This window comes from Dendropsophus ebraccatus, chromosome 1, assembly GCF_027789765.1.
Source record: "Dendropsophus ebraccatus isolate aDenEbr1 chromosome 1, aDenEbr1.pat, whole genome shotgun sequence".
NCBI classification, from domain to species: Eukaryota; Metazoa; Chordata; class Amphibia; order Anura; family Hylidae; genus Dendropsophus; species Dendropsophus ebraccatus.
The window spans coordinates 122,785,308-122,810,688 of record NC_091454.1 but is presented as its reverse complement, the minus strand read 5'-3'; the positions used below and the strand labels follow the sequence as shown (position 1 = coordinate 122,810,688).

At 39.4% G+C, this 25,381-nt stretch overlaps 1 protein-coding gene across 2 annotated transcripts in view; it reads left to right on the top strand.

Moving 5' to 3' along the window:
- Window positions 1-2,353: 2,353 nt before the first annotated feature.
- The window catches only part of HGF (hepatocyte growth factor), a 92,952-nt gene continuing 69,924 nt past the window's right edge, over window positions 2,354-25,381 (top strand). For both annotated transcript variants that reach the window (XM_069978300.1, XM_069978291.1), the window contains exons 1-4: window positions 2,354-2,514; window positions 19,759-19,924; window positions 21,637-21,749; window positions 23,394-23,508. In XM_069978300.1, coding sequence (XP_069834401.1) covers window positions 2,466-2,514; window positions 19,759-19,924; window positions 21,637-21,749; window positions 23,394-23,508 — 443 coding nt within the window. In that variant the 5' untranslated portion in view covers window positions 2,354-2,465. The remainder of the gene's footprint in view (window positions 2,515-19,758; window positions 19,925-21,636; window positions 21,750-23,393; window positions 23,509-25,381) is intronic.

The following is a 25,381-nucleotide window of genomic DNA, read 5'->3' as shown; positions in this document are numbered from 1 at the left end:
TTTACTGCTATACTGAGTACCATTACAGTCTATGGCACTCCATAATGTTGTGACAAAGCTTTATAAAACCTAAAATGTTGTGCTGCTGCTATAGTTAAAATTAAAAAAAAAGAAAACAATAAATCAATCATCTTTACCTTCTGAGCTCCCTCCCAATTCCCTCCAGCACTGTTCCTGGTCCTTGCTCACTAACAGCCCGCTCAGCCAATCACTAAGCTGTCTCCCCACAGCCAGTGATTGGCTGAGTGGGCTGTCAGTGAGCAAAGACCGGGAATTGAGCAGGAGGGCATCAGGGAGCACGAACAGGTAAGCATGGCTGCTTTTTTTCCCCCTATAGCAGTATCACAGCATTTTACAAGGCATTTCACTAAACTATGGAGGGCCATAGACTTTAAAGCGACTCTGTACCCACAATCTGATCCCCCCAAACCACTTGTATTTTCGGATAGCTGCTTTTAACTTGCAGCCCGTGCCAAACGTGAGTATCTGTGCCCTAACTTTGCACCACCCCTCCGTCCCTCCTCCCCACCCTCTTCATCATTAGGAATGCCACTGGAACATTTTCTCCATGCTGAACATTGCACAGGTGCTTAACGATCCAGCCCATGCGCCAGGCTGACACAGGTGGGGAATAGGAGGAAATCTGCCTGGAGCATTCCTAATGATGAGGAGGGTGGGGAGGAGGGACAGAGGGGTGGTGGAAAGTTAGGGCACTGATACTCCCATTTGGCATGGGCTGCAAGTTTAAAAGTTGCTTTTTAGGACAATAACTGCATCACCTGCCGAACGGACCCCAGGACAGATCTTGAATTAAAAGCAGCTATCCGATGGTACAAGTGGTTTGGGGAGGTCAGATTGTGGGTACAGAGTCTCTTTAATGGGACTCAGTATCACAGTGAATTTTGCTACGAAACTCGCAGCATGAAATCCACTGTATTACATTATGTATGAACATAAACGTCAGGTATTAGGTTTCATGGATGGCTCTTTTATTAAAATAAATCTGTTAGCTGCAACTCACATTGTTTTAATTTACTACACTGTTAGATAGCTGTTAGGTCAGGGAGACTGGAGACACATCGTACCGTTCATATATCCAGCTGTGCTTTCAGAATGAAGAAAAACGCTTTTATTCTCCTATCTGTGCATAGAGAAGGCAGTCATTTGATTGAGCCGTGACTCTCAGTACTTTGATTTGAGCCGTGACACTACTCCTGCTTTTGGTCTCTTTTTTTTTCAACAAGCACAAAACTAAAAAGCTGCCCTAAGGAGACTGGACCTTGATTTCAAATATGAAAATCTTTGTTTTAAAGCATTAATGTAAATTGCAAACTCGCTTTATATCACATCTACTGTTGATTTAGATTTTAAAAGTTATAACGACAGGCACACTTTACTTTAAATATAGGTAATTACACTATAAAATATTTTTTTTTTCCCCCTGACATATTATATGTCCCCAGAGTACCCCTCTAACTAATAAGTAACTGGGGCTCTGCACTTTTATCTGGTTTTATGTGAATATATTTAATGGCTGTAAAGCACTCTTTAGAATGTTAGGAAAACTATTTATTTATTTAATCTTACCATAAAGAATTGCCTATAGGATGTAACTGGTTTTACAGCTTTTCCTCCAGACTGGGGCTGAGTCTGAGTTGCAATACAAGATACAACCCATGAAAAAGTTGTAATTTTGCTGGAGAAAAAGGAGACTTATTTACACCCTTGAAGATCCTATTATACTGAATTACAGGTAAGTCTAACTGAAAGAATTATGAAATTGTATGATGATCTGTTCCCATTTTATTGTTAATATGTTAGCAGTGTGTGAAGATATGTAAAATAGTAAAGTTTCGAAATGACGTTCATATAGTTCCACCTTCCAGGTTTGATCTGACATACAGCAATTTTCCACACCTTAGTTAAAAAAAATGCATAACATTTACACATAACTTGTCACACATAACTTGTACAGTCACACAGGCAGTGAAGAATGTGTTTCAATGACTGAAGGCTTGTGTCATTCAGTAGTGAATTCTGAGAACTTGCTTTAATGTTCAGTGGGTGGGGACAGACTGAAAAAAAAACTTATCTGAATGAACGTCTTCTGAAGTTAAATCTTAATGATCAGATTTCAGATAAGACTGCTTTGCCTCTTCCTCTGGGACACATAAAGCCCCGCAGTACCAGTGGAGCTGCCTTTAGGGGATGCTACTACTAAGCAAATATCTGATGTATCTGTTACATGCAAATCCCTATAACAACTGACATTGTAACCTACAAGCAACTGAGAACTTTTACCATTGCTCAGCAAAGAAAACCATTCCTAGTATTGCAAAGGAAAGGAGAGGAGGAGTCACTCAACTACAGCCAGAGTACTAAGAGAAGCTGCTGAGAAGCACATCTCTTTACTGAATGGTGCTCTGCAGTCAGTCAACATCCCTGTGACATCTGCCAGGATCAACATGTGGGCAGAAAAACTCCTACTTCTTTCTCTACTCATCTTATGTACAGGTGAGTGCAGCTGTTTTCTATTGTTTCCATTTTGCAAGCATTAGATATATTAACATGCTCTGAACCATATTGCTGCATTGTGGTAGTTACACATTTTTTGGTTATTTTCTGTTTTGCTGTATTGTTGATAAACAGAATGCATACATTACCATATATTATCCAGTAATCCACATTATGGGCTGTTTTAATCTTTATTGTGTATCATTATGTGTATTAGTATCAATATTATCATTTCATACAGCTTTTTTTTTCTTTAATTCATATAATATATTTATATATATATATATATATATATATATATATATATATCTTCTGGTGGTTTGCATCGATTGTTAATATTAAGTTAGCATTACTATAATTTACACACATTTTCCTGATTTTCTTTAAATATTTTTTATTTTGTATAGAGATTAAGGCAATTTGAATATTTTATTGAAAAACTAAGCCCTGGGTAAAAAAAAAAAATGTTCCCCAATACCAAAATGTTATGTTTTTTTTTATATAAAGCCAGATCAAACATGGAAAAAAAAGTTGTAAAAAATTAATCAGACAGAAAATTTGCCTGTGGCTGGAATATTCTTTCCCATAATAAATCTGATGTGTATCATGGTGGCAGATCAAGGGAAGAGGGAAGATTGATACCTTACTGACCTGTAATAAACAGAGGTCACTTACTAACTGGGTGAACTAGTGCAAATGAACTGCATCAGATTTATATCACTGAATTCTTGCATGGTCTCAATAGAATTATTATTTAATTTAAAAAAAAAAAAGAACTTTTTTCTGTAAATAGTTCCAGTTTTGCAACCAAAGTGAAAAATGTGTCAAGTTACTAAGCCTCATGCATGTTTGAAATACCTATCTGGAGGCTATTTTCAAATCACTAGTGTGTGATGACTATAAAAGTAATACTCATGCATGCTGCTCTTCCCACATTAGTCAGGGAATGAAAGTCTTATTGTATTTAATTGGAGTGTAGTGATCAAGCGCTCTGTGCTTTGGGAATAAAAGGGTTAAAAGCATAGTTATGTAACAGAGGCATTCTTCAGCTCAGCAATAACTAATGAATCTCCATCCACCTCCTGTTTGAATTCATTGTAAAACTAGAGAGTATTCCTAATTTTTATCTGGCAATGAGGAGGTGAATTGCAAATAATACATGCAAACTCATGTCATTTTCCTCCAGTTGTTGTCTTTAAAAGAGAATCTGCTGTGAGAAAGGACTCAGACTTGAAGCTTCTATTTAACTACTAATTTACATTAGGAGATATTTGCAGATATTATGTATTACAGTATTTTCAATATTTGCCACAGAATTTGCATGGCTGTAAACAGATGCAGCTAGTAGGGTATTTATTTCAGTCCTTGCTGTTCAGAACTAGATTTTAATGCAATATATCTGACTAGTTAATAGCATAATAGCAGTATGACTACCTCCCGCATAAATGTATGAGAGTTTTTATGTAGTAGTAGTAATAATGATGATGATGATGATGATGATAATAATAATAATAATAATAGCCATTCAGTGGTCTTTAATGCTCTTGTGTATATAGCTTACATGCAAAAATGAAAAAACTAGTGTCGTATAAATACAGAGAGAGAGAGAGAGATCCTTATGATATGCATCTAATGTCTATACTCCAACGCAGCAATGCATTAACAAATGCCTTAAGTAATGCCTTAACAGATAGGGACAACCATAGTAACATGATTATGGTGAATACAAAAATCCATATAAACATAACAGGCCTTTATTAAACACTGTAGCTGATAAAATGTTTGTAAATATCACGGTGTTCTAATTTAGTTACATATTTGTCATCATTTGAGGCTTCAAGTATGATTCGATGGGATACTTGGATGGAATACTGTACTATGTATTGTAGACGTACCAGTAGTTTCTGTGCAGTAGATCAGTGCATTGTTGCTTTGCAGCAGTGTGGTCTTAGGTTTGAAGAACAACATATGTGTGAAGTATGTTCTCCCCATGATTGCATGTGTGTTTGAACTAAGGGAATTAGACTGGGGACAGGGACTGGTGTGAATGGTGACCGTGACGCACATATAGCACTACAGCACTATATGAGGAACAGACATAAATAAAATCAATTGCTATACTATGCAATAGATAATGTCTTGACTCTCTCTACTGTGTGGCCGTTCAGGCAAGGATGTTTGGTGGTATAGCATGTAACCAGATGTTTATACAAGAAAGACACACATTATGACTCGCTGGACATAATAAATACCAGTAGTGTTTGTGGGATGTAACGATTGCCATCAGTCTGAGGAAATGTGTGTGACATAAGTTTAACATGTACTGAACATGACAAAACAGTACATTTTGTAACATATTATTAGGCAACCAAGTAGGCTTTGATTTATTAACAGCTGATTTGGCTAGGGCAACTCATATTATTGTGGGGTATGAAGGTATGGAGAGGGTCATGTATTTATGTGACTGTTTCAACTATGCTCAGTTGTAATTCATGTGGTAAAATATCTTTAGAGGATAATCTGAGCTGGAGTGTGTATTTATATAGACAGAGTAGTAGTCATGTCTGGGAGTAACAGTCCGTGACATGTAAATTGGATTGTTCTCTTGTAAATACAACAGTGTGGAAATGTCCAAACTGATCATTTATATGGTCCTCATTTGTGCAGAGCATGCATCCCCACATTACGACCTGTGAATGTGTCTAAGCTTGTGCAATGAGGAAAAGCCATGCACATAGCTGCTTGTGTCTTTGACTTGGTGGAGCAGAAGTTGGCATAAGGCCAGTGGCCTAGGCTTAGTGCAGTTGTATGTTGTTATCTGCGGAACATATGAATGTCAGTAGCGCTATTTATAACATTTTGAGGTTTCAGAAATATGGCTTGAAGCTTTAAGAACAGAACATTCCCTAAAGAATTAGATCGCTTGCTAATTCAATTAAATAATGAGAGCACATATTTATTCATGCATAGGCATTTATCCAATATGTGGTTATACATAACAAAGATTTCTGTATTTTTGCTACTGCCAAAATATTATATTGTCATCTTCATCAACAAAATTATGTATTAATAATCCCCACCATTAAAGTTTTCCTACTTGCCTATCTTTCAATTCTAAGGGCTACCCTTGAACAAAGTGGGTTTATTGAGTTAGATAACTAATGGATAAAACACACAATAAACTCAGTCTCCTTAGAAACATAATGTATGAAACTTTAAAGGGAATGTATCTTCTAAACTTTCTTTTACTGATTAGAATCATATACTAAAACGTGTTCCTTTATTCTAATCTGTTTCTATTTTCTACCTTTAATTTTTATTTACTTTACTATTTATACATTGTTATGGGGGCGTCCACATTGACTCGGCTGTTTAGTGACATGCGTTACAGCAAGTCTCATGGACATAGATGACAATAGACAGTCTCTGTCTCCTTGAGATGAATGTAAAACATCATTGAACGCGCTCTGTGACCTTTAAAAAAGGTCATTCCACAGGGAGCAGCTATTGTCTTGTCTTGAGGTTATCTACCTACTGGTGTCACATGATGCTGTAATGCTGTACAGTTCACTTTACAGCAGACTCCTCTTATCACTACAGACACAACAGGAAGTCTCATCTTAGTTTTAGCCCCAGTGGTGAGAATGAAAACTGCAAGATATGAGGATTATTTTATAACATAGAAAGATGGAAAATCAGAAAAAATGGCACCAAACATTATTTAAAGAATAAGTTATTATTTAAACAATAAGTCATTTTCTGATGACACATTCCCTTTTATAGGTGCAGGATTCTATATTCTTATGTATTTTAGGCTACACAGTTCTTACTAATGTCACATGTCCTTTGAAATGAATAAGCAAACCGGATCATGTACCTATTTAAATTGAATGTATCATGTTTTTTTTTAAGAAAGTGATGATAAAAGGCTGATTTTATTTAAAGTTCTTAATGCCTGAAATTTTATTAGATATTCGTTGTTATCCTAAAAGTCAGCAGATATTATTTGAACTACAGTAGTAATGACTGCCTTTACGATCTGCTGGGGGAAATGGATGCAGTAAGAATATCATTTTTTAACTCATTGTGTCCTAACGTTGCCTTCTGGTGTTGGGGAACATGTCCTAATCTGGTTGTGGGCTCTGAAGGAATGAGCATATTCATTTCATATTTGGCTTGTATTACAATGCAAAATGCAGTTTTAAAAATGTTTTAAAAAAGAAAGTTATAAAATGTGCTATTTTTTGGCATGCATGATTCCTTTAGCGCAAACTATTGGAGTAAAGTAATCAAGACAAAAAGTGGTATTGTAGTGCCAGCACAGGTGTGCCACTAAGTTTCCTATGCACCTGGGCAATCACAGGTCAGGTTATCACTGTGGGATGAAGGAGAGTTTTACTCTTAGTTTTTCCCACTAGGTGTCGCTGTTGTATTCTTCATATGGAGTTCAAGGAAGCAATGGGTTAATTGTTTTGTCACATGGCATGTTTTATCCTGTCACAGGTGCATGTCTTCTTTCCCTCTCTTTTCTTCCCTATCATGTTTCCTTTTTCTCGAGCACACAGCCCCACCAGTCACAAGGAGGTTTAGTTCGCCCCTATAAAAGGAGGTTTGTTCCTGGTGGGAGGAGTTCTCTAGCTCAGTCAGTGAGAGAGCAAGACACAGACAGAGACACTTCCTGCTGCAGTGAAGCCAGGGCCTGGCTCAGGCCAGGACCCTTTTCTATCATGCAGTGCTAAAACCCCTCAGGAGGAAGGATGTCCTCTGAGGATCACCTTGTCCATACCAGGGATACAGTCTAAACTACACAGGGCAGCATACCTGACTGACTTCAGCAGGACAAAGTTGCAAATTAAACCTATGTATTCTGCTGTGACGCATGGCTAGTCTGAGAAGCCTCGGAAAGTCTGCTCAGCCTAGCTCAAGGACCAGGGACCTCATACTACCCCCACAGGACACTGTAGGGCATAAAACGGTCAGATCAAAGCTATCTATACATGAGTACTAGTATCTTCTTCTTATATTTTTCACTTGCTATCCCAGCAGAGTACACAGCGACATTGGACAGGGTCCTCACAACGCTCCTCTATATCACTTAAATACAAGCTACCTCTACTACCTTTTACCTGCACCTGCAGTTACCAAAGTGGTAATGTATTGCACTGAAGACTTTAAGTAAACAAACATTATCCCGGTTAAGCTATTGGACTGGGACTGGGTTAAACACCACTCCAGGTTACCGTGACAAGTGCCCAAGTGAACCTATACCCACAGAGCTGCCACAACACCACACAGGGTACCCCGCCAGATGCGGCCCTGCCTTCCGCAATATAAGGAAGAGAGCCAAACATATCAAGAAACATGTGCCAAACACAGACATGTCAAAAGATTTGATCAGTTGGGGAGCGATGCAGACATGTCAAAAGTTTCGATCGGAAGGGGTTTGAGGGCTTAGACCCCCATAATCTCTATAAATAATAAAGAGAAGCACACATCTGTGCACTTTACTCTCTCTTTCACTTCTTTATGCTAGTCATTGCCATAGATTAGCTCCTTTATAAGTTTAAGGAGACTATCACCTGCAACAAGTCGGATTGAAAGGCAAATTAGGGACAGAAAGGTACAGCCACAAACTCCTGGATATCTCCTGGATATATGAAATTTTATATGAAAAGGTTTTTTAAAGTAAAATAACACTTTAACACTCTATGACTTTGTGAAAGAAAATGTAAGATGTTGTTCCCAATCCTTCTGAAACAAATAAACATAAAATTTGGAGACTAAAAAAAACATTAACAACTACTGTGGCCTGCTACTAAATGATATATTGAAACTTTATTATGGGAATATTGCCTGAACACTTCTTACTGGATTACATAGGCCCTAAGGGCTGACTAAATCATACCGATTGATATTTATAAATATTGGTAGATTTAGTGAAGGTGAATAGTATCTTTAAAATATGGAAATATTCCACTTCATCTTGCTGTAAAAGCTTTAAACTATTACGGTTAATGTGATTTTAGTAATTCAGGAGTAATTTTAGCTCGTGGACCACAATGAAAGATCTGTACTATTGCCCCAACTATGCCGATCATGTAGGTGGAGATAGGGTTCATAAAGTTGGGAAATCACAGCCCAGTTGCTTTGTTCTTGGAGATATAAGCTGCGGTCAGAGCAGTTTAGCTGAGGCTCACCCCCCCATAGAGAATGCAGGAACACTTAGCTGTCCCCTTGCTGTGAGAACCATCCTGTCCTGGAGGTGGGGGTGGGAAGATTAGGGCGTTTGCTACAATATTGGTACAGTGTAGCTGATTGTTTTGGTTTCAGCTGTCTTGTGGATAGAGCATCAATGAATTTTCAATGAAATTTCTATATGAGCAATGACTCAAACCATGGAGTGTCATTAGCTCCTGCTTTGATCTTCTTGTCCTTTGTATTATATTGCCATCTTCTGCAAAAAAAATGTATAGCTTTCTAGCAACATCCCCATTAGGTAACAACTAATTGCCTGGGCATTTATGTTAAAACAAACAGATCATCTGTCATTAAAGACTATCAATTATATCATGGGTAGGATATAATAATACTTTCAATTAAATTTTCTAACTGTTTTGCCTACATTCTAAGGCTATGTTCACACATCATTTTATTTTAGTAAAGAACAGACGCTGATTGCAATGGCATCAGGGTCCATTCTTTACCGCAGGGGCGGCATTGCATTGAAGTCAATGCAATGCCGCCCGTTGTGTTCATACATCGTTATGCTAACGCCCGATCTTTAGAATAAGATTGTTAGAATAATGTGCCTGTTATTTCCCGATGATGTTCACTAATCATCATCCGGAAACATCAGCTGTTCACAAAATGCAATGTACAGCGGTAGCTGTACATTGCATTGAAGTGAATGGCTAATTGATTTGCGGGCACACCCAACGGTGCCGCAAATCAATTGTGAAAAAAGAATGTTCCTGCAGCCATAGAGGTATCGGCTGCAGGAACGGGCCGAGTGCAGCCCAGCGGCCAGCTGTTTAACAGCATCCATTGCTATGACCTGTCAGTTCACACAATGAAGCGAGCGGCTCTGGCCGCTTGCTTCATTTTGTGCTATGGGGAGTTCTGATGCGGGCGCACGCTGATGTGCCTGCATCAGATCTCTGCGGCCGGGTCACGGAGTGGCCGGTCTTTCACATAGCGTGAACATAGCTTAACAGTGAAAGAAACTGTATGATTTAATACATATCAATATGTTAGTTATCTCATGGGAATATTTATCCATAGATGGAAGAACTGTAATATATGTTCCAACATTTTTAACTTTGTTGAACGATTGTCAAGCCAAAATAATGCAAATGGTGTCCTACAGTGCATAATAAAAGGAAATTATGATTTTCAGTATTATACTTTGTGGTCACATCAAATCAGTAGCAAAATATAATAATTTGTATTCAGCCCTAAAAGTTTTGAAATAAATACAGGAAATTGACCAAAGCAGTACTTTTCAGCAGAGCATGCATCATCCAGGACATAAAGATCATGCAGCGGTGAACTGTGAGCTGTTAGAAAAGTCTATTAGCTGATGGCTTATCCTTTTAAATAAATAATTGTTTTTGCCAAAGAGAGAGGAAATCATGTCAGCTTTGCCAGCAAGGAGCATGTAATAGCAATTGATTTGTAATACACTTCTGGAAAATAAATGTCAAGTCATTGCGGTAGCAAGAAGAAGCTCACTGGAAAAGGATGACAATGAATGAATCATTTGTGTTAGTTTATTGGCTTGGTTGCATTATTGTTTGGTCATGATTACAATGTTTCTGTTACTTTTTTATTGTTAATTTTTCCCATCTGAAGGTTTAGCGTGTGTCTCGGGCTGGTTACCGAATGTACCAGGATACAGATCACACTATGAGTAAACTGACTTGCCTCATACACCCTGCTACTGACATGTGAAGCAATGGGCACCTATTGCAGAATTCTAACAAGCCATCTATGTTGCAGCACTAAAAGGCTGGTGGCTTGAGGAGCGGAGCACAGATCAAACAAATTGCTTTGCATAGTTTACATCAGCGATTTGCTCATCTCTAATATTGGCATGTTTAATAAACTTCACTTTAATGCATGTAGATGACCACAGATACAAAGACACATCACAGGGTGACAGCTGTTTCATGGTACACCTGCTTCTTCCAGCACCTGACATAACATTAAAGGAGAAATCCGGCGGGGGGGTAAAAAATTATTACGGGCAAAGATGGAGGAAAAAAAGACACTGTGCTTATTACTTCCAGTGCCCATGCTGTGCCATATCACAGATCTACCGGACCCAAACGGCTATCATTTTCTCCCCGATTCCAGACACGTCTTGATCCAAGTTCCACATCACAGACTGGTGGGATTTATCCCAGTCAGCGGTGTTCCGCACCAGTCACTGACTGGCTAAGCTGGGTCGTGACAAAGCTGGTAGGGAGTTCAGAAGACAGCCAGTGCGGTGCAGGAGAAGGACACAGCTCTGTGCAGGCACCGGGACAGGTGACTGCTGGGACAGGCAGCTACTTTAGGGGTACAACATACAGGGGGCCAGGTACTACAGGGTGACAGCTCAGGGTACTAGAGGGTGACAGAGGAACATCTACAATAGGAGGAAAACTTTAGGGAACCATTTGCTGTAGGGTATTGATCTGCCACCACCACTTCTCTTCTTGAAACGCTGGATGCAAAAGCCGGATAATGCATAACATATGCTTCTGTACACGGCGAGGCCTCTGGCACTTCATAGACTTTAATGGATGCGGCTTCAGATCACTGGATAGGCCATATGTCAGAACGCTGAAAGACATGTTCTGACATATGGCCTGTCCAGCGATACAGCGGCACTATTAACTTGCAGCATACTTCGAACTGTCCCATTGAAATCAATGGGATCAGTTTAAAGAAGCGTTTTCCTCCAGCATTTTCTACTGCACCAAAGGGAAACGCTGCTGGATCGCCGGGTAAGTGAAAACCCAACCTAGGTCTGCGTAATGATCTTAACTTGATAAATAAACATTACATACAGTGCCTGGCTTTGGAAATGGCCCATTTCCCTCTACAGTGAAGTTCTTGCTTGTATGATGTTACTGCTGGGCTTTTGCCACAAAGAGGCTAAAAGGGGAAGAAACTCCAGTTGTGCTTCCCTCCTCCCTGTTTTCTATTTATTTTATTTCTACAGACTAAAACAATATAATCTAACAACACAAGAATTGCATATTCAGCACTTAAAAGTATATGCTTGAGCAAAATACTGTTTAAATGTAATTTATTATTTATCAGTAAAGTTGAGATACTGTTTCCCCATCATAGTTCTTCCATATGTAATTCTGACTATATAAATACTGGCATTTTGTTCTTTGCTGAGATTTCATGAAATAAAATGCAGCAAACAAACAAAAGCAACGAGAAAAAAATAAGGTCAGCCCAGGAGACAAGTATATAGCTTTTATAGTAAATCCCACATTTGTCATATTTTCTTTATTTACGTAAGATAATATATCCATTTATGTAAAACATCCTTTACCATCTAAATCTTGGTAATCAATATAGACAGTCATCACAGCAAGTGAAAAGCTGACCACAGAGTAACTGGAATTCAAGAGATTACTCTGAGCAGAGACTGTTTTTGTTTTGGGTAATTTTAAACATTTCAAGGAAACTGAAAAGACAGTAATGACTTTTGGAAAATGTTTTGATAGGTGATCTCTGAACTAGAAAAAATCTGTAATGGGTCTTCTGGTAAGTGCAAATGATATTAGATATCAGTACATGTCCCCATCACTTGCCATATCTTTTCTACAGCATGAAATATTACAGCTGTGCAGTGAGTTCTAATGTACTCAAGCTAAAAGCAGGCTGAAACTGAAAGGAAAATATACACACTGTACAACTATCATTGTAACTTTGTAATTTTTACTTATTTGCCCTGATCTTGCAGTGATACGTAGATAATTACTATTGGATTAGTTAAAGGGGTTGGCCACTTTATAGTAAAATTGCTCAGTGTACAGTATTAGGCTGGGTTCACACACAGTATATTTGAGGCTGTATTTGGTCCTCATGTCAGGTCCTCATAGCAACCAAAACCAGGAGTGGATTGAAAACACAGAAAGGCTCTTTTCACACAATGGTGTAATTGAGTGGATGGCCGCCATATAACAGTAAATAACGGCCATTATTTCAATATAACAGCCGTTGTTTTAAAATAACAGCAAATATTTGCTATTAAATGGCGGCCATCCACTCAATTACAACATTATGTGAACATAGCCTTTCTGTGTTTTTAATCCACTCCTGGTTTTGGTTGCTATACAGCCTCAAATATACAGCCTTAAATATACGTAGTGTGAACATAGCCTTAGTAAGTGTACTCACTGTATATACTTACAGCAGCTCCCTGTGTACCTCATAGAGCTAATATCAGACTCCCCTCTTCCATGCTGTGCTGCCCTGCTCTGTGGTGTTTTGGTCCATAAGATGACCGACATGGAGGAGCATGTGACCAGGTCACGCCCCCCCCAGTGTCCACCACTGAGTCTATATATGTCTATGGAGAACAGAGTGGACAGGGCATGGTCACATGCTCCTCCATGTCCGCCATTTTATGGACAGAAACAAAACAGAGCAGGGCAGCCCAGCCTGGTGAAGGGGAGTCTGATTTTAGATCTATGAGGTACACAGGGAGCTGCAGTCAGTACATACATTGAGCACACTTACTAATACTTTGTACTGACCTATTTTACTATAAAGTGGCCAACCCCTTTAAGTTCTGACTGCTGGGTCTCCAACGATCTCTATAATGTACAACATTATAAAAATAAAAAAAACTCTACCTCCAAACACATTTTGAAGGTGCTTGTATGGAATGGTGCTTGAGCATGTACTGCCTTGCCATAATACTCTGTGAGAGTTACAGAAACAGGTTGGTGCTCTTATTCAGCATGCTTAACATTCACACCATACATAATTAACCTCCCTATGGCTGTGTGGTTTAATCTTTTTCTTTCTTTTTTTTTATTGGAGAGAATAGCAGTTTGTATTGAATATCAGTCAATGCCCCTTAAGGGTTGGATGACATGTTGACTATGCTTTATCAAAATGGCAAAAATGTACAGCACCATAGCTTTACTTATAACATCCAGTTTTACTTGTTTGTTCTTGTCTTTTCTTTTTGTTCTGCTTTGTGATGTTTCTATCCCCAGCTCTTAAAGATGCATATTGCACTTTGTTCTCTATTAGAGTACAATGAAAGGTAACACCTATCTGTGGATGGCACAGAATTAATCATTCACAGTAGGCAATGCCAATGTCATGCTTGGAATATTGTGTACAATTTGGGGCACCTGCATATATGAAGGATGTGACTGGACTGAAGAATGTTGGATGGAATGCATTTCAATGACCGGTTATAAAACATGGTTTACTTTAGCTTGAAATAAAGGTGTTTGATCACAATGTACAAATATAGGAATGGGCAGTACAGAAAGCTTTCTAATTCTTTATACCTAGGACTGTAACCATGACAAGGGGACATCCTTTACATTTTTCACTATCATCATATATAACAGGTTATGGGTACTATGTTTCTGGAAATAAGATCCATGGATTTATTCTGATTGTTGTATTTGGAGACAGGAAGTCATTTTTCCTGTAGTATGGGACACTTTGTATCTGCATCATAAGAGGTTTTCTTGGATTTCTCTTGATCAACACAGTAAGGTTATGGGTTGAATTTGATAAGCTTTTGTCTTTATTCAACCTTATGAAGTAAGGATTTGTGTAACTACATCACAGCTCTCCCCTGCCCCTTCCCTGTACAAGTCACAGACCATACCTATAAACCCTCTTATTAAAGTTAATCGCTGTCTTCTATTTACAGGTTCCCATGGTCCAGAAAACTTAATGCTTCGACCATTTTTGTAGCCACATTTGATCCAAATCAATGTCTTTTGTGGGTGAGGTTTCCAGAACTAGACACAGTATTCCCCATGTGGTCTTACTAGAGATCTATACGGCGGAAGCACAATCTCCCTGTCCCTACTGGTTATACCTAGCTATGAAGCCAAGCATTCAACTTGCTTTTCTTACCACCTGGCTGCACTATTGAGCCCCAAGATATCTATCATTCAGAAAAAAGTATCCAGACTAATTTTCAATAAATTACTTTTACTATGAGCTCCTCATATGGATCCATATCAATGAGATTAGCATGCTATGATCTGCTGTCTGCTGAACAAGTTATTTACATTGTCATTTATTCTCTTTTTTGTAGGAGAGTGTGTTATGTTATTCTCTACTCCAAAGAAATAGGTACTGCTTTAGAGCCTTTGTAAACAATCTCACTAATAATGACATCCTAATTGGGTTGGAACAAGAGAAAATGTTAGCCAATGTTCACTTATATTCTTCAAACAATAGGAACACAGTAAATGTTAATGATGAGAGCAATGTTACATAATGCAAGACTTATATTTTTCCAGGTGCAGAATGTTTCTATATTTGATCAGAAAGATTCTCTGTAAAGCTTGTCTACAACCACCTTTTAAAGGGATACTCTGGCTGACTTTTTTGCACAAGGCCCCCTTATGCAACTTATTTAACCCCTTAACGACAAAGGGCGTATATTTACGCCCTATTGGCGGTAAGGACGTTCAAAGCAGGGCCGCGCGGCGACCCCGCTCTGAACCGCGGCTGTCCCGGGTGCCGCTTGTAGCCCGGGACCGCAGGTATTAGCGGGCACGGTCCGATCACCGTGGCCGCTAAAACAGTAATCAGATGCAGCTGTCAAACATGACAGCTGCATCCGATTACCGGATTCAGCTTATCCCTGGTGTCTAGTAGCAGAGATCGCTCCCCCGGGACGTTATCCTAAAGGAGCGATCTCCTTGTCTGAAGCCGGCCGGGGACTGCTCCAAGATGGCGCCGTACCCGACTCGGCACTCGTTTATTTCCGGCTGCAGCAGCCGGAAGTAAACGAGTGCCTATCTCATGGATCTCTGCAGAGAGATCTCTATGAGAGATTAAAGCACTTATACTAGAAGTCCCCCTAGGGGGCTTCTAGTATAAGTGTAAAAGTAAAAAAAAAAGTGTTGTTGTCAATAAAAAGCCCCTTCCCCTAATAAAAGTCAGAATCACCCCCTTTTCCCAGGTTATAAATAAAAGTAAATAAATAAACAAATATGTTTGCTATCTCCGCTTGCGTAATCGCCCGAACTATTAATTAATCACATTCCTGATCTCGCACGGTAAATGGCGTCAGCGCAAAAAAATCTCAAAGTGCAAAATTGCGCATTTTTGGTCGCATCAAATCCAGAAAAATTGTAATAAAAAGCGATCAAAAAGTCGTATATGCGCAATCAAGGTACCAATAGAAAGTAAACATCATGGCCAAAAAAAAGAGACCTCACACAGCCCCATAGATCAAAGGATAAAAGCGCTATAAGCCTGGGAATGGAGCGGTTTTAGGTGACATATATTTGTTGACAATGGTTTGAATTTTTTACTCTGTCTGGCTCTGTCTTTAAGGGGTTAAGTTTTGCACCACGCTCGCCATTTGGGAAGTATAGCATTGTATGCATGTCCTCCCCGCCTGAAAAATTTATCACAATTTTCACCTGCATGTGGCAAAAAATTAAGCTTTAGGCTACAAACCCACTTGGCGGGTCTGCAGCGAGTCTCCTTGCTGCGTTTTTGCAGCGAGACTCGCTGCAGATCCCAGCCCTATACTTTCATTAGCAGAGAAACTCGCAGCAGGGATGTACATCCCTGCTCCGATTTTGTCTGCAGCCCGCCCCATTAAGCCCCTAGCCGCCGGACATTATACATTACTGGGTCCCCGTTCCTGCTTGCTTCGGGGCTCCCGGTGTCTTCACGGACCGCCCGGCCAATCAGTGCGCTGTCGTGGGGCAGCGCACTGATTGGCCGGGCGGGACGTGCTGGGAACCGCCGAAGCAAGCAGGATCGGGGACCTGGTAATGTATATCCTGCCCGCCCCCCCTGCAGCCCCGATCGCCCCCAGCCCCCGGCCGCATGATTGCCCCCCGCACCCCCCGGCCGCACGATCGCCCCCCGCACCCCCCGGCCGCATGATCGCACCCCCCAGCTGTACAATCGCCCCCCGCAGCCCCCAGCCGCACAATCGCCCCCCGCAGCCCCCGGCCGTAAGATCGCCCCCCACAGCCCCCGGCCGCACGATGCGGGGGGCGATCGTGCGGCCGGGGGCTGCGGGGGGCGATTGTGCGGCCGGAGGCTGCGGGGGGTGATCGGGGCTGCAGGGGGCTGCGGAGGACGATCGTATGGCCGGGGGTGCGGGGGGAGATCATGCAGCCGGGGGTACGGGGGGCGATCATGCGGCCGGGGGCGATCGGGGCTGCAGGGGGGGCGGGCAGGATATACATTACCAGGTCCCCACTCCTGCTTACTTCGGCGGCTCCCGGCACGTTCTGCCCGGCCAATCAGTGCGCTGCCCTGCCGCAGCGCACTGATTGGCCGGGCGGGCCGTGAAGACACCGGGAGCCCCGAAGCAAGCAGGAACGGGAACCCGGTAATGTATAATGTCCGGCGGCTAGGGGGTTAATGGGGAGGGCTGCAGACAAAATCGCAGCAGGGATGTACATCCCTGCTGCGAGTTTCTCTGCTAATGAAAGTATAGGGCCAGGATCTGCAGCGAGTCTCACTGCAAAAACGCAGCAAGGAGACTCGCTGCAGACCCGCCAAGTGGGTTTGTACCCTTAAATGTATTTTTTTAGCCTGCCTGTAGTTATAAATTGGAGATATTAACTAAGTTATGTAACATCTAAGCTATGGACATCTTTGTATGTTCATAATAAATTGCATCTGAAATACCTAAGAGATCTAAAGAGTCTGTCAAAATATGAAAATTTTTTATTATTCAGTAGTGATGAGCGAATACTGTTCGATCGAATAGATATATTCGATAAATATTCGATAAGCGTTTAAATCCCCCAGCTTCCGGTTTCAACCTCCAAATGGTCAAATACATGATTTTTCACTAATCGAATACTTGTTCCCATAGACTTTAATGGGATCGAATATTCGCGGGATATTCTTACGAATATCGAATATTCTAATATCTCACTATTCGCTCATCACTATTATTTAGTTAAAAGGAGAGAGAGAGAGAGAGAGAGAGAGAGAGAGAGGGGTGTACAAAATAGTAATGAAAGTGAATTGCTGGACCACTTCTTTTTCTGTTGCTCTCCAATGCTTCCTGCAGCGTCAATCAATCATATCAATGTGGTCAGACTTTAAAGAATCCCACGGGGGACATTGCCCTATACAGCAGTATGTTCAGCATGATATCTAAACCACTTACTAATTTCTATTATTATATGAGTTCTCTGTTGCATTGACATTTTAAAATATTTAAGTCTTTAAGACTGTCTTCTTTCACTGATACTTTCTAAGAGCTATCATTATTTCTCTAAAAAAGGCTATTTGAATGCATGTTTTTTGTATGCTGAATTGTATTTTTTTATTGTCAGCTTTTATTAAATCTTTTAATGATAATGCCAACAAGAAAAACTGCAACTACTATTGCATAGTTACTGAATTTGTATTATTATATTAACAACATATTTATACAGTTTTTATACTTAAGTACTGTTGAAAAATAGAGACATGTTATGCCACATTCCAAGACCTGACATTTTTTTTTGTGAAAGAAGCCAAATTAAATAAGTATTTCAGGAAAAAATAATGTTGTCCCTATCCACAGGATAGGAAAAAAGTAGGATATTGAGGGGGGTCTGACATCTGTGCCCCCTTCTTCTTATGTATCATGAATAGAGACGCGGATACGGCACTTGACCAGTGGCTCTATTCATTCCTATGGAGCCGATGGAAAGAGATGATTACAGCGGTCTTCCTGTGTACTCTGCTCTTTTTGTTGCTCCATTGAAATGAACAGAGCCGCTGATCACATGCCGTTCCTGCAGCTCTATTGATAATACAGAAGCCTGATATAGAGATCGGCAGGGGGTACAGAGGTTGTACCCCCCACTGATTTATCTGGAATATCCCATTAAGACTTTTTTTTTGTACTAATGTAATTTTTTGGTATTGTTAATTAAGTTAATCCCTTTCTTTTTTGCAGTTAGAATCACTAAATTAGACATACAGTATTAGGCTATGTTCACACAACGTCAAAAAGAGAAGGCGTCTGCTTTTTCTATTTCATCTGTTGTTGACGTGCAATCAATATTGTATTGTGTTGTGTTGACATTGAAATCAATATATTGACGGACGTCCAATGCACACAGTGTATAAAATGACGTCCGGTATCTGCGTGCACGTCAAAATAATGTTCATGTCAATTATTTTCAGATGTCTTTCGCAAGCAGTGGATGTTATTTTGTAGTTGTTCACACACCGTTCTTTCACCATTCTTTCTCCATTTTTACTATTAAAGGCGAAGTCCAGCGAAAATTTTTATTAAATTATTGTAGTGCTTCTCAAAAGTTATTCAATTCACCGATATACACTTATTATGGGAAATGCTGATAAAATGGTGATGTCACGACCCGACTCACAGAGCTGTGCGGGCTGTGGCAGGATGTGAGAGGATGATGGCAGGGGGACACTGAGGGACACAGGGCACTGGAGGGACACTGAGCATCCCTCTGCCATCATCCTCTCCAGCGGCCATGACTCCCGAGTCGCACAGCTCTGGGAGTCAGACTTCTCCTTTAAATTCAGTGGACTTTTCAATTAAAAACAAACCCAAAGGGCAATTGGTCCGCCCAAACTAGAATAATGTACCAGCAGCTGTTATTGCACTGATGGCCAAATAACAAAATAACATAAATAATAAAATAAAAAACATGTGAACATAGCCTTAGAAAAACTTGAATAACCCTACTAGCATTGCTACTGATCTGGTGTACTATAAAAAGTATCTCTGGCAGCTATGTCTTTGGTTACTCTAACTTTTAGAATAAGACCACGGAACTACGGAGTCGGCACAGAGATCCAGTGTGGAAACTTCCCACATGGACTCGAATCCTGCCTTCAATGTTTTTGAATGGGAGGGCTTTAATTCCCTAATAAACGTACCGTATATCAAAGGATTTCGTTGTAATACTTTGTGAATTTAATGAAGTTATATAATCAACAGGTCACATTTACAAATTATAAATATTAGTAACAGATTAATTTTGAATTGATACTAACACAATAATTTATTTTCCTCCACAGAGGGCAGAATAAGAAAACGCAATAGCCTACATGATTATACAAAGACTTCAGACACCACTTTAATAAGAAACAACAAGGAGCTTAAGATGAAAACAAAATTTTTAAACACCACAGAGAATTGTGCTAAAAGATGCAGTCGGAATAAAGGGCTCGCCTTTGCTTGCAAGTAAGTAGACTACTTACACAAATACTATTTGATATTGAATTATACCTCACCCTCCGTTGTGTGGGAACTTCTCAGCTCAATGTGTTACTTGGGATATGCCAGTATTTCTTCATGCTTTCTGTTCATCTGCTAAACACATGTAGGCTTGGCTACAAACACTCCATGAATTGTCTGGTAAATGTAAAAAGTATTTGTTGTATTCAGTAATGGTTCAAATGACCCTGGATAAAGGTTTACAGTATTTTGCTGGCACCTATTACACTTTCAAATTCTGAATGTTGCTATCTTTCTTTTTAGAGAGGTTTTTTACTAGGGCCTGTTTCTTTACGACTTGTTTTTCTAGGACATCCCTCAGATGCTTAGCAGGGTTGAAATATGTTGAATTTTTAGACGCCAACTCTTTGTAATGTTTCTCAAATAATTCCTGAACATTTTTTGCAGTGTGGCACAATCCTGCTGCAAGACGCCCCCTACTATTAGTAAAGGGGGAGCATTAGGTCTGCCACAATGGCACATGTCAAAGTATCATTTTTAAGTGCCCATTGTAAACATTTTCTGCAGTAGACAGAGGTCAGAATGGGTACTATGACCGGTTGCTCAGCAGAATTCCATATATACAAGCTATGATGTACAGAATTTGTCCTGACACCTTTTTATCATAGCTAACATTAGCATTATTAGCACTATAGGCTGTAGTAACAGTTCTGACAACATAGCCTTCACTCCCCACACATCATTGGGTAGTTCTGCAGTTGTGTTGTAATAGACCACTATTGGAAAGTAGTCTAGCCTTCTAGTAATTGTCAAAGTGACTCAGATCCTTACACTTATATTTTCCAGCTTTCTGCCTTATATGTCCCATCCATAATAGCAGATGTTGGCTAATGTGGCATATACTCTGTTCAACAATCATTTCTTACGCTACCATTGATTTTCAAATAAGCTTTTTAACCAGCTTTCCCAAAATAGATCTGCAGTCTTGTGCAGAACAAGGTGGGCTCTAGGTTGGTTACAATCTCCTGGGAAAACTGTAGTCATAGCCATTTCATGTTGTTACATTTGGAAAATGTGAGTGAATAAGAAAATGTAGAATAGGTGTATTGCAATCCATTTAAGTGTATGGTTTATATTCCTTGTATAAGTATAATACTGCAAGGTAACACGGCAATTAAAATTTGCTATAATACGTTTCTGGGGATCTTTGAAATGAACACTGTAATATTCAGAAGTATTAGGTCCCATATTACTAGTCTTTGAACTGCTGTCAGTGTTTCAGAACCTTGTAATTTGTGTAGTGTGAAAGATTAATCTTAAGTGAAATTAGGACAGAAACCTAAGAACATAATCACCCAGACATACTGTATTCTCTCTTGAATTCCTATGAGTTACTCTATGATGCATGTCATGACAGTCCTGTGCTATAGGTAGAAGCATGCAAGCCATTTCACTAAATTTGATATACTCAATATGATTGTACTGTGAAGGGCTAAACACTACATTTTTGCTGCATAATTATGATGAATGCTGGTGCATCAAACACAGTCAAAGTCTTTGATATACCAATGCGCCTATACAGTTAACAATGTAATGAGTCAGTCTACATTCTTTCTTTACTGCCAACCTATTTGATTGAAGCACAAAGACTGTAGTTTGCAAAAGTGGTATTAACAGAAATCTATGTTTAATGCTAATAAATGCATTATTCTCTCCAGGGCGTTTGCTTTTGATAAAAACATAAAGAGATGCCACTGGTTTTCTTTCAATAGCCTGTCAACAGGAATAAAGAAGAAACTAGATCATGCATTTGATCTTTATGAAAAGAAAGGTAACATTTATTCTTATGAAATACTTTAAACAAAAGAGCTTTAGTAAAGGCTGTTTATTTCAGATGTATGTGTACTTGCATTTATGGTGTTTGCTTTTTGGGTAATTTTATTTCCAACATAATGCACTCAAAATGAATGAATAGAGTTCATCTATAAAGCTGTGCATTAAAAAAAATATTAACACATTAGGCTATTTTCACACGGCATCTTTTTTTGGCCATATTATGGCCATCTTATGCATAATACGGCCTCACTTCCAGTTCAACATGAGGAACGTTCAAAAAGACGCACAAAATATGGCTGAAGAAAAATCTTGTGGGAACATAGCCTTAAAGCTGTTATCTAAAATTACAAAAACACAGCTACTTCCTTGCAAAAACAGCACCACAATTGTCCCTAGGTTGTGTGTGGTATTACAGTTCAGCTCCATTCACATCAATGAAACTGAGCTGTAAAATCACTCTCAGGCTTTATTCCCACAACTACTGTTGAGTGAACCTGAATAGCTCGGCAAGTCCGCTCAACATTATCCACAACGTCAAAATAACGGGCGATGTGTAAACATAGCCTCAAACTGTTTCCATTAGAAAGCAGCTTGGTTTTTAGAAGATTGGATTACCTCTTTAATAGTTACATTATAATTCGTAAAATTGATAATTCATAGAAATGCTTATGTGAGTCTTCTATTTTACAGTGTTTAGTTATAAGGTTTCAGGGGAGCAAATGCAAATAAAAAATGTGAAATATGGTTTATTTTTTACTTGTTGAAATAGCTTAATTTTGTGTGGAAACTCATACTATGAAAGGAGACCAATTAAAAAAAAGGTTGTCCAATCCTGGTTGTTCTATAAATGTTATGTTATGGATTGAAAGAGCCTATAACAAACCCATGTATCTAAGGTTGGTTACATAAGGGTGAACTAGTGCTTGATAGACAGTTATCAAATTTGTATGGCCAGCTGAAATAATTGTATCACTATGGTAGCAACAAAATAGTCATGGCCAGCGGTTGAAAGAAGTCATAGTTGGTCACTTATCCTCCATGATCCCCTATTACCAGGAATATGCTAATTTTCTGTTAACATTGTGTAAGTACTATGCGTAGAGCCCTATTACACATAGCGATAATCAGCCTTATCAGACAGTGATCAGCCAAAGAGCCAATCCTCAGCTGATTGTTGTCTTTTGGCAAGTTTAAAAACCAATGGCTGTTCTTACCTGATCACATCCCCCAGTGTCCTCCAGCCAATCACTGGCTGAGACAGGACAGCACTGTGGCCAGTGATTAGCTGAATGGCCTGTCACTTAAGATATGGGACAAGAAGTGAGAGCTGCAGCTATAGAGATCATGGAATCCCACAGGCAAGGCTGGAGGCCACCGGGGACGTGATCAGGTAAGTAATAGCTTTATTATTTTACAGCAAAGCAAAAGCTGCATTGACATCGCTAATGATGTGCAATAATCGAGTCAAGTAATAGGCTCTAAAGGCGAGCACCAGTCTAGCAGATCGGCACTGCCTTTTTGGGAATGTCGGGTTGTGTAATAAGCCCCTCACTGGAGGATAAATACCGTTTGAACAGTCATTTGAACTTACTGGATAACAACATTCACAACTATTAATTGTGCATTCTTAACAATACAGATTATGTCCGTGACTGTATCAACGGAAAAGGCAGTAATTACAAGGGTTTTCGCAATACAACAAAGAGTGGCTATTCGTGCCAGTCATGGAATTCAATGACTCCACATGAACACAGGTAGGAATGAAACTTCAAGACTCACACAAACCTGAAAAACTATTCAATTGCTTGTGAATAAAAGGATAATTATTTTTTTATTTAGAAATGCTTGGTATTCGGAGTTTGGTACCAAAATTGTTTGATATTTTTGTAACCCCAGGCCAGACCATTCTTTTTAGTCACTGCCTCTTATTTCTGTGTATTTGATCGAAAAACTTCAAGTATCCAACTCCATTTGGTAGTCTAACGGGGAATATATATTTTTAAATTTATATAGTTAACTTACTACTTAAATGTTCTACCCTTCAAGTCCCGCAGGCAAGGTCCTCCAGTTTTCCCAGACCTGAAAGGACAGTTCTGACTGGAAGGTCATTTGTTTTCTATAGATTAAGATAGTGTAGGAAAATTAGCTAAGAACTGTTGCTTAGTACTAACAAATTATGGTCATTGCTGTGCAGAGTGCAAAGGTCCCATTAGTTTTGTATGAGATATGACCTAAGGGCACTATTTTTCAAAATAATTGTTAGTGCTATCCCCTCTGGTGATCACCTGCACAAAGTAAAGCAAAGCAATGACTAGACTGTCTGGAACATTAACAAGGAGTATCATGTAGTGTAAAAAGAAGTATAGTAAGATATAATTATATATAAAATATGTAAGCCACAACTTTGTGTTCATTAATCTACAGTATGTGTGGCATCAAGTTAGTGGCTAGAGAGTTGTTAGTGAATTTTTGCTGGCTATATTTAAAAAAAAAAAAAGTTTAGCTTGTTGACCTGACAGTTTTCAATGTGACAAATACAGCATGATGGCAGGCTAAGATTGCGTCCACATAGAGCTAATGCATGCTGCTTTATTATGTTCACATCATGCAATATAGTTAGAACTTACAAAGGTCATCTAACAAGTGAAGCAACTGCACGCTATTTTGTTTATTAACCTCCAGAAGAAAATATCATGATGTCATTAGTAGAGGCTCATGTGCTGGGCAATTAGAATAAGAATGAATTAAGCCCTTGAACATTTGCTGCTTGTTAATGTGTGGGCTGAAATTCACAGAACAACTTCATCGCAACATCTGCTTTTGGGAAGGTGGTTTCCATGTTTATTTCAAGGAATGCATTGTGTAGTAATTTTAAGCTATTTTTCCTGCCATTTTTTTTTATAAGAGAAGTTCGTAGTAATGTTCTGTTTTATGTCATTTCCGATCTTGAGAATAGAAATGCGTAAACTGAGTCAGCCCCTTTCTACTTAATGACTTATTTCCTCTTTATTCATATTGGTGTATATTTGTGGTGTTTCAAGAATAATGTAATATTTTGGCAATAATTTTATTTACACATCACTAGAATACAGATGTAACATGACTAAGATCAATCTGTGCAAGATGTATTGATTCTCTTTGTTAGGTTACCCTTAAAAACATAGAAAGATCATTTAAAGAAATATTCAAAATGGCTCTACTGTAGAAGAAGTAATTTATCCAATTTTAGCTATATTTGTCAAGTAACATAACCGCTTCTTGCTATGTCATGTGGGGGGGGGGGGGGGGAGAGTTATAGTTATATCCCCACATATATTTAACACATTACTGTAGTTTGCAGTAAGTTTTGACATGTTGGAGGATATGTCAGAAGATACTGATAGCACCTGGTTGCATTCCTGAGACCCACTGCGATTCCAAGATACAGTCAGGGTAGCGCGTGGCAGTGTGCGCCACTCCTTGGCCAGAAGAACATGTAATTAATTTACCTCTGCGTAGTCTGCTCTGCAACCTTCACATACAGTCTGCCACAGGCTCTATGTGAAGATCGCCAATAACACTGATCAATGCTATGCAATAAAATAGCATTCACCAGTGTATGCAATCTTTTGATTGCATGTACTAGTC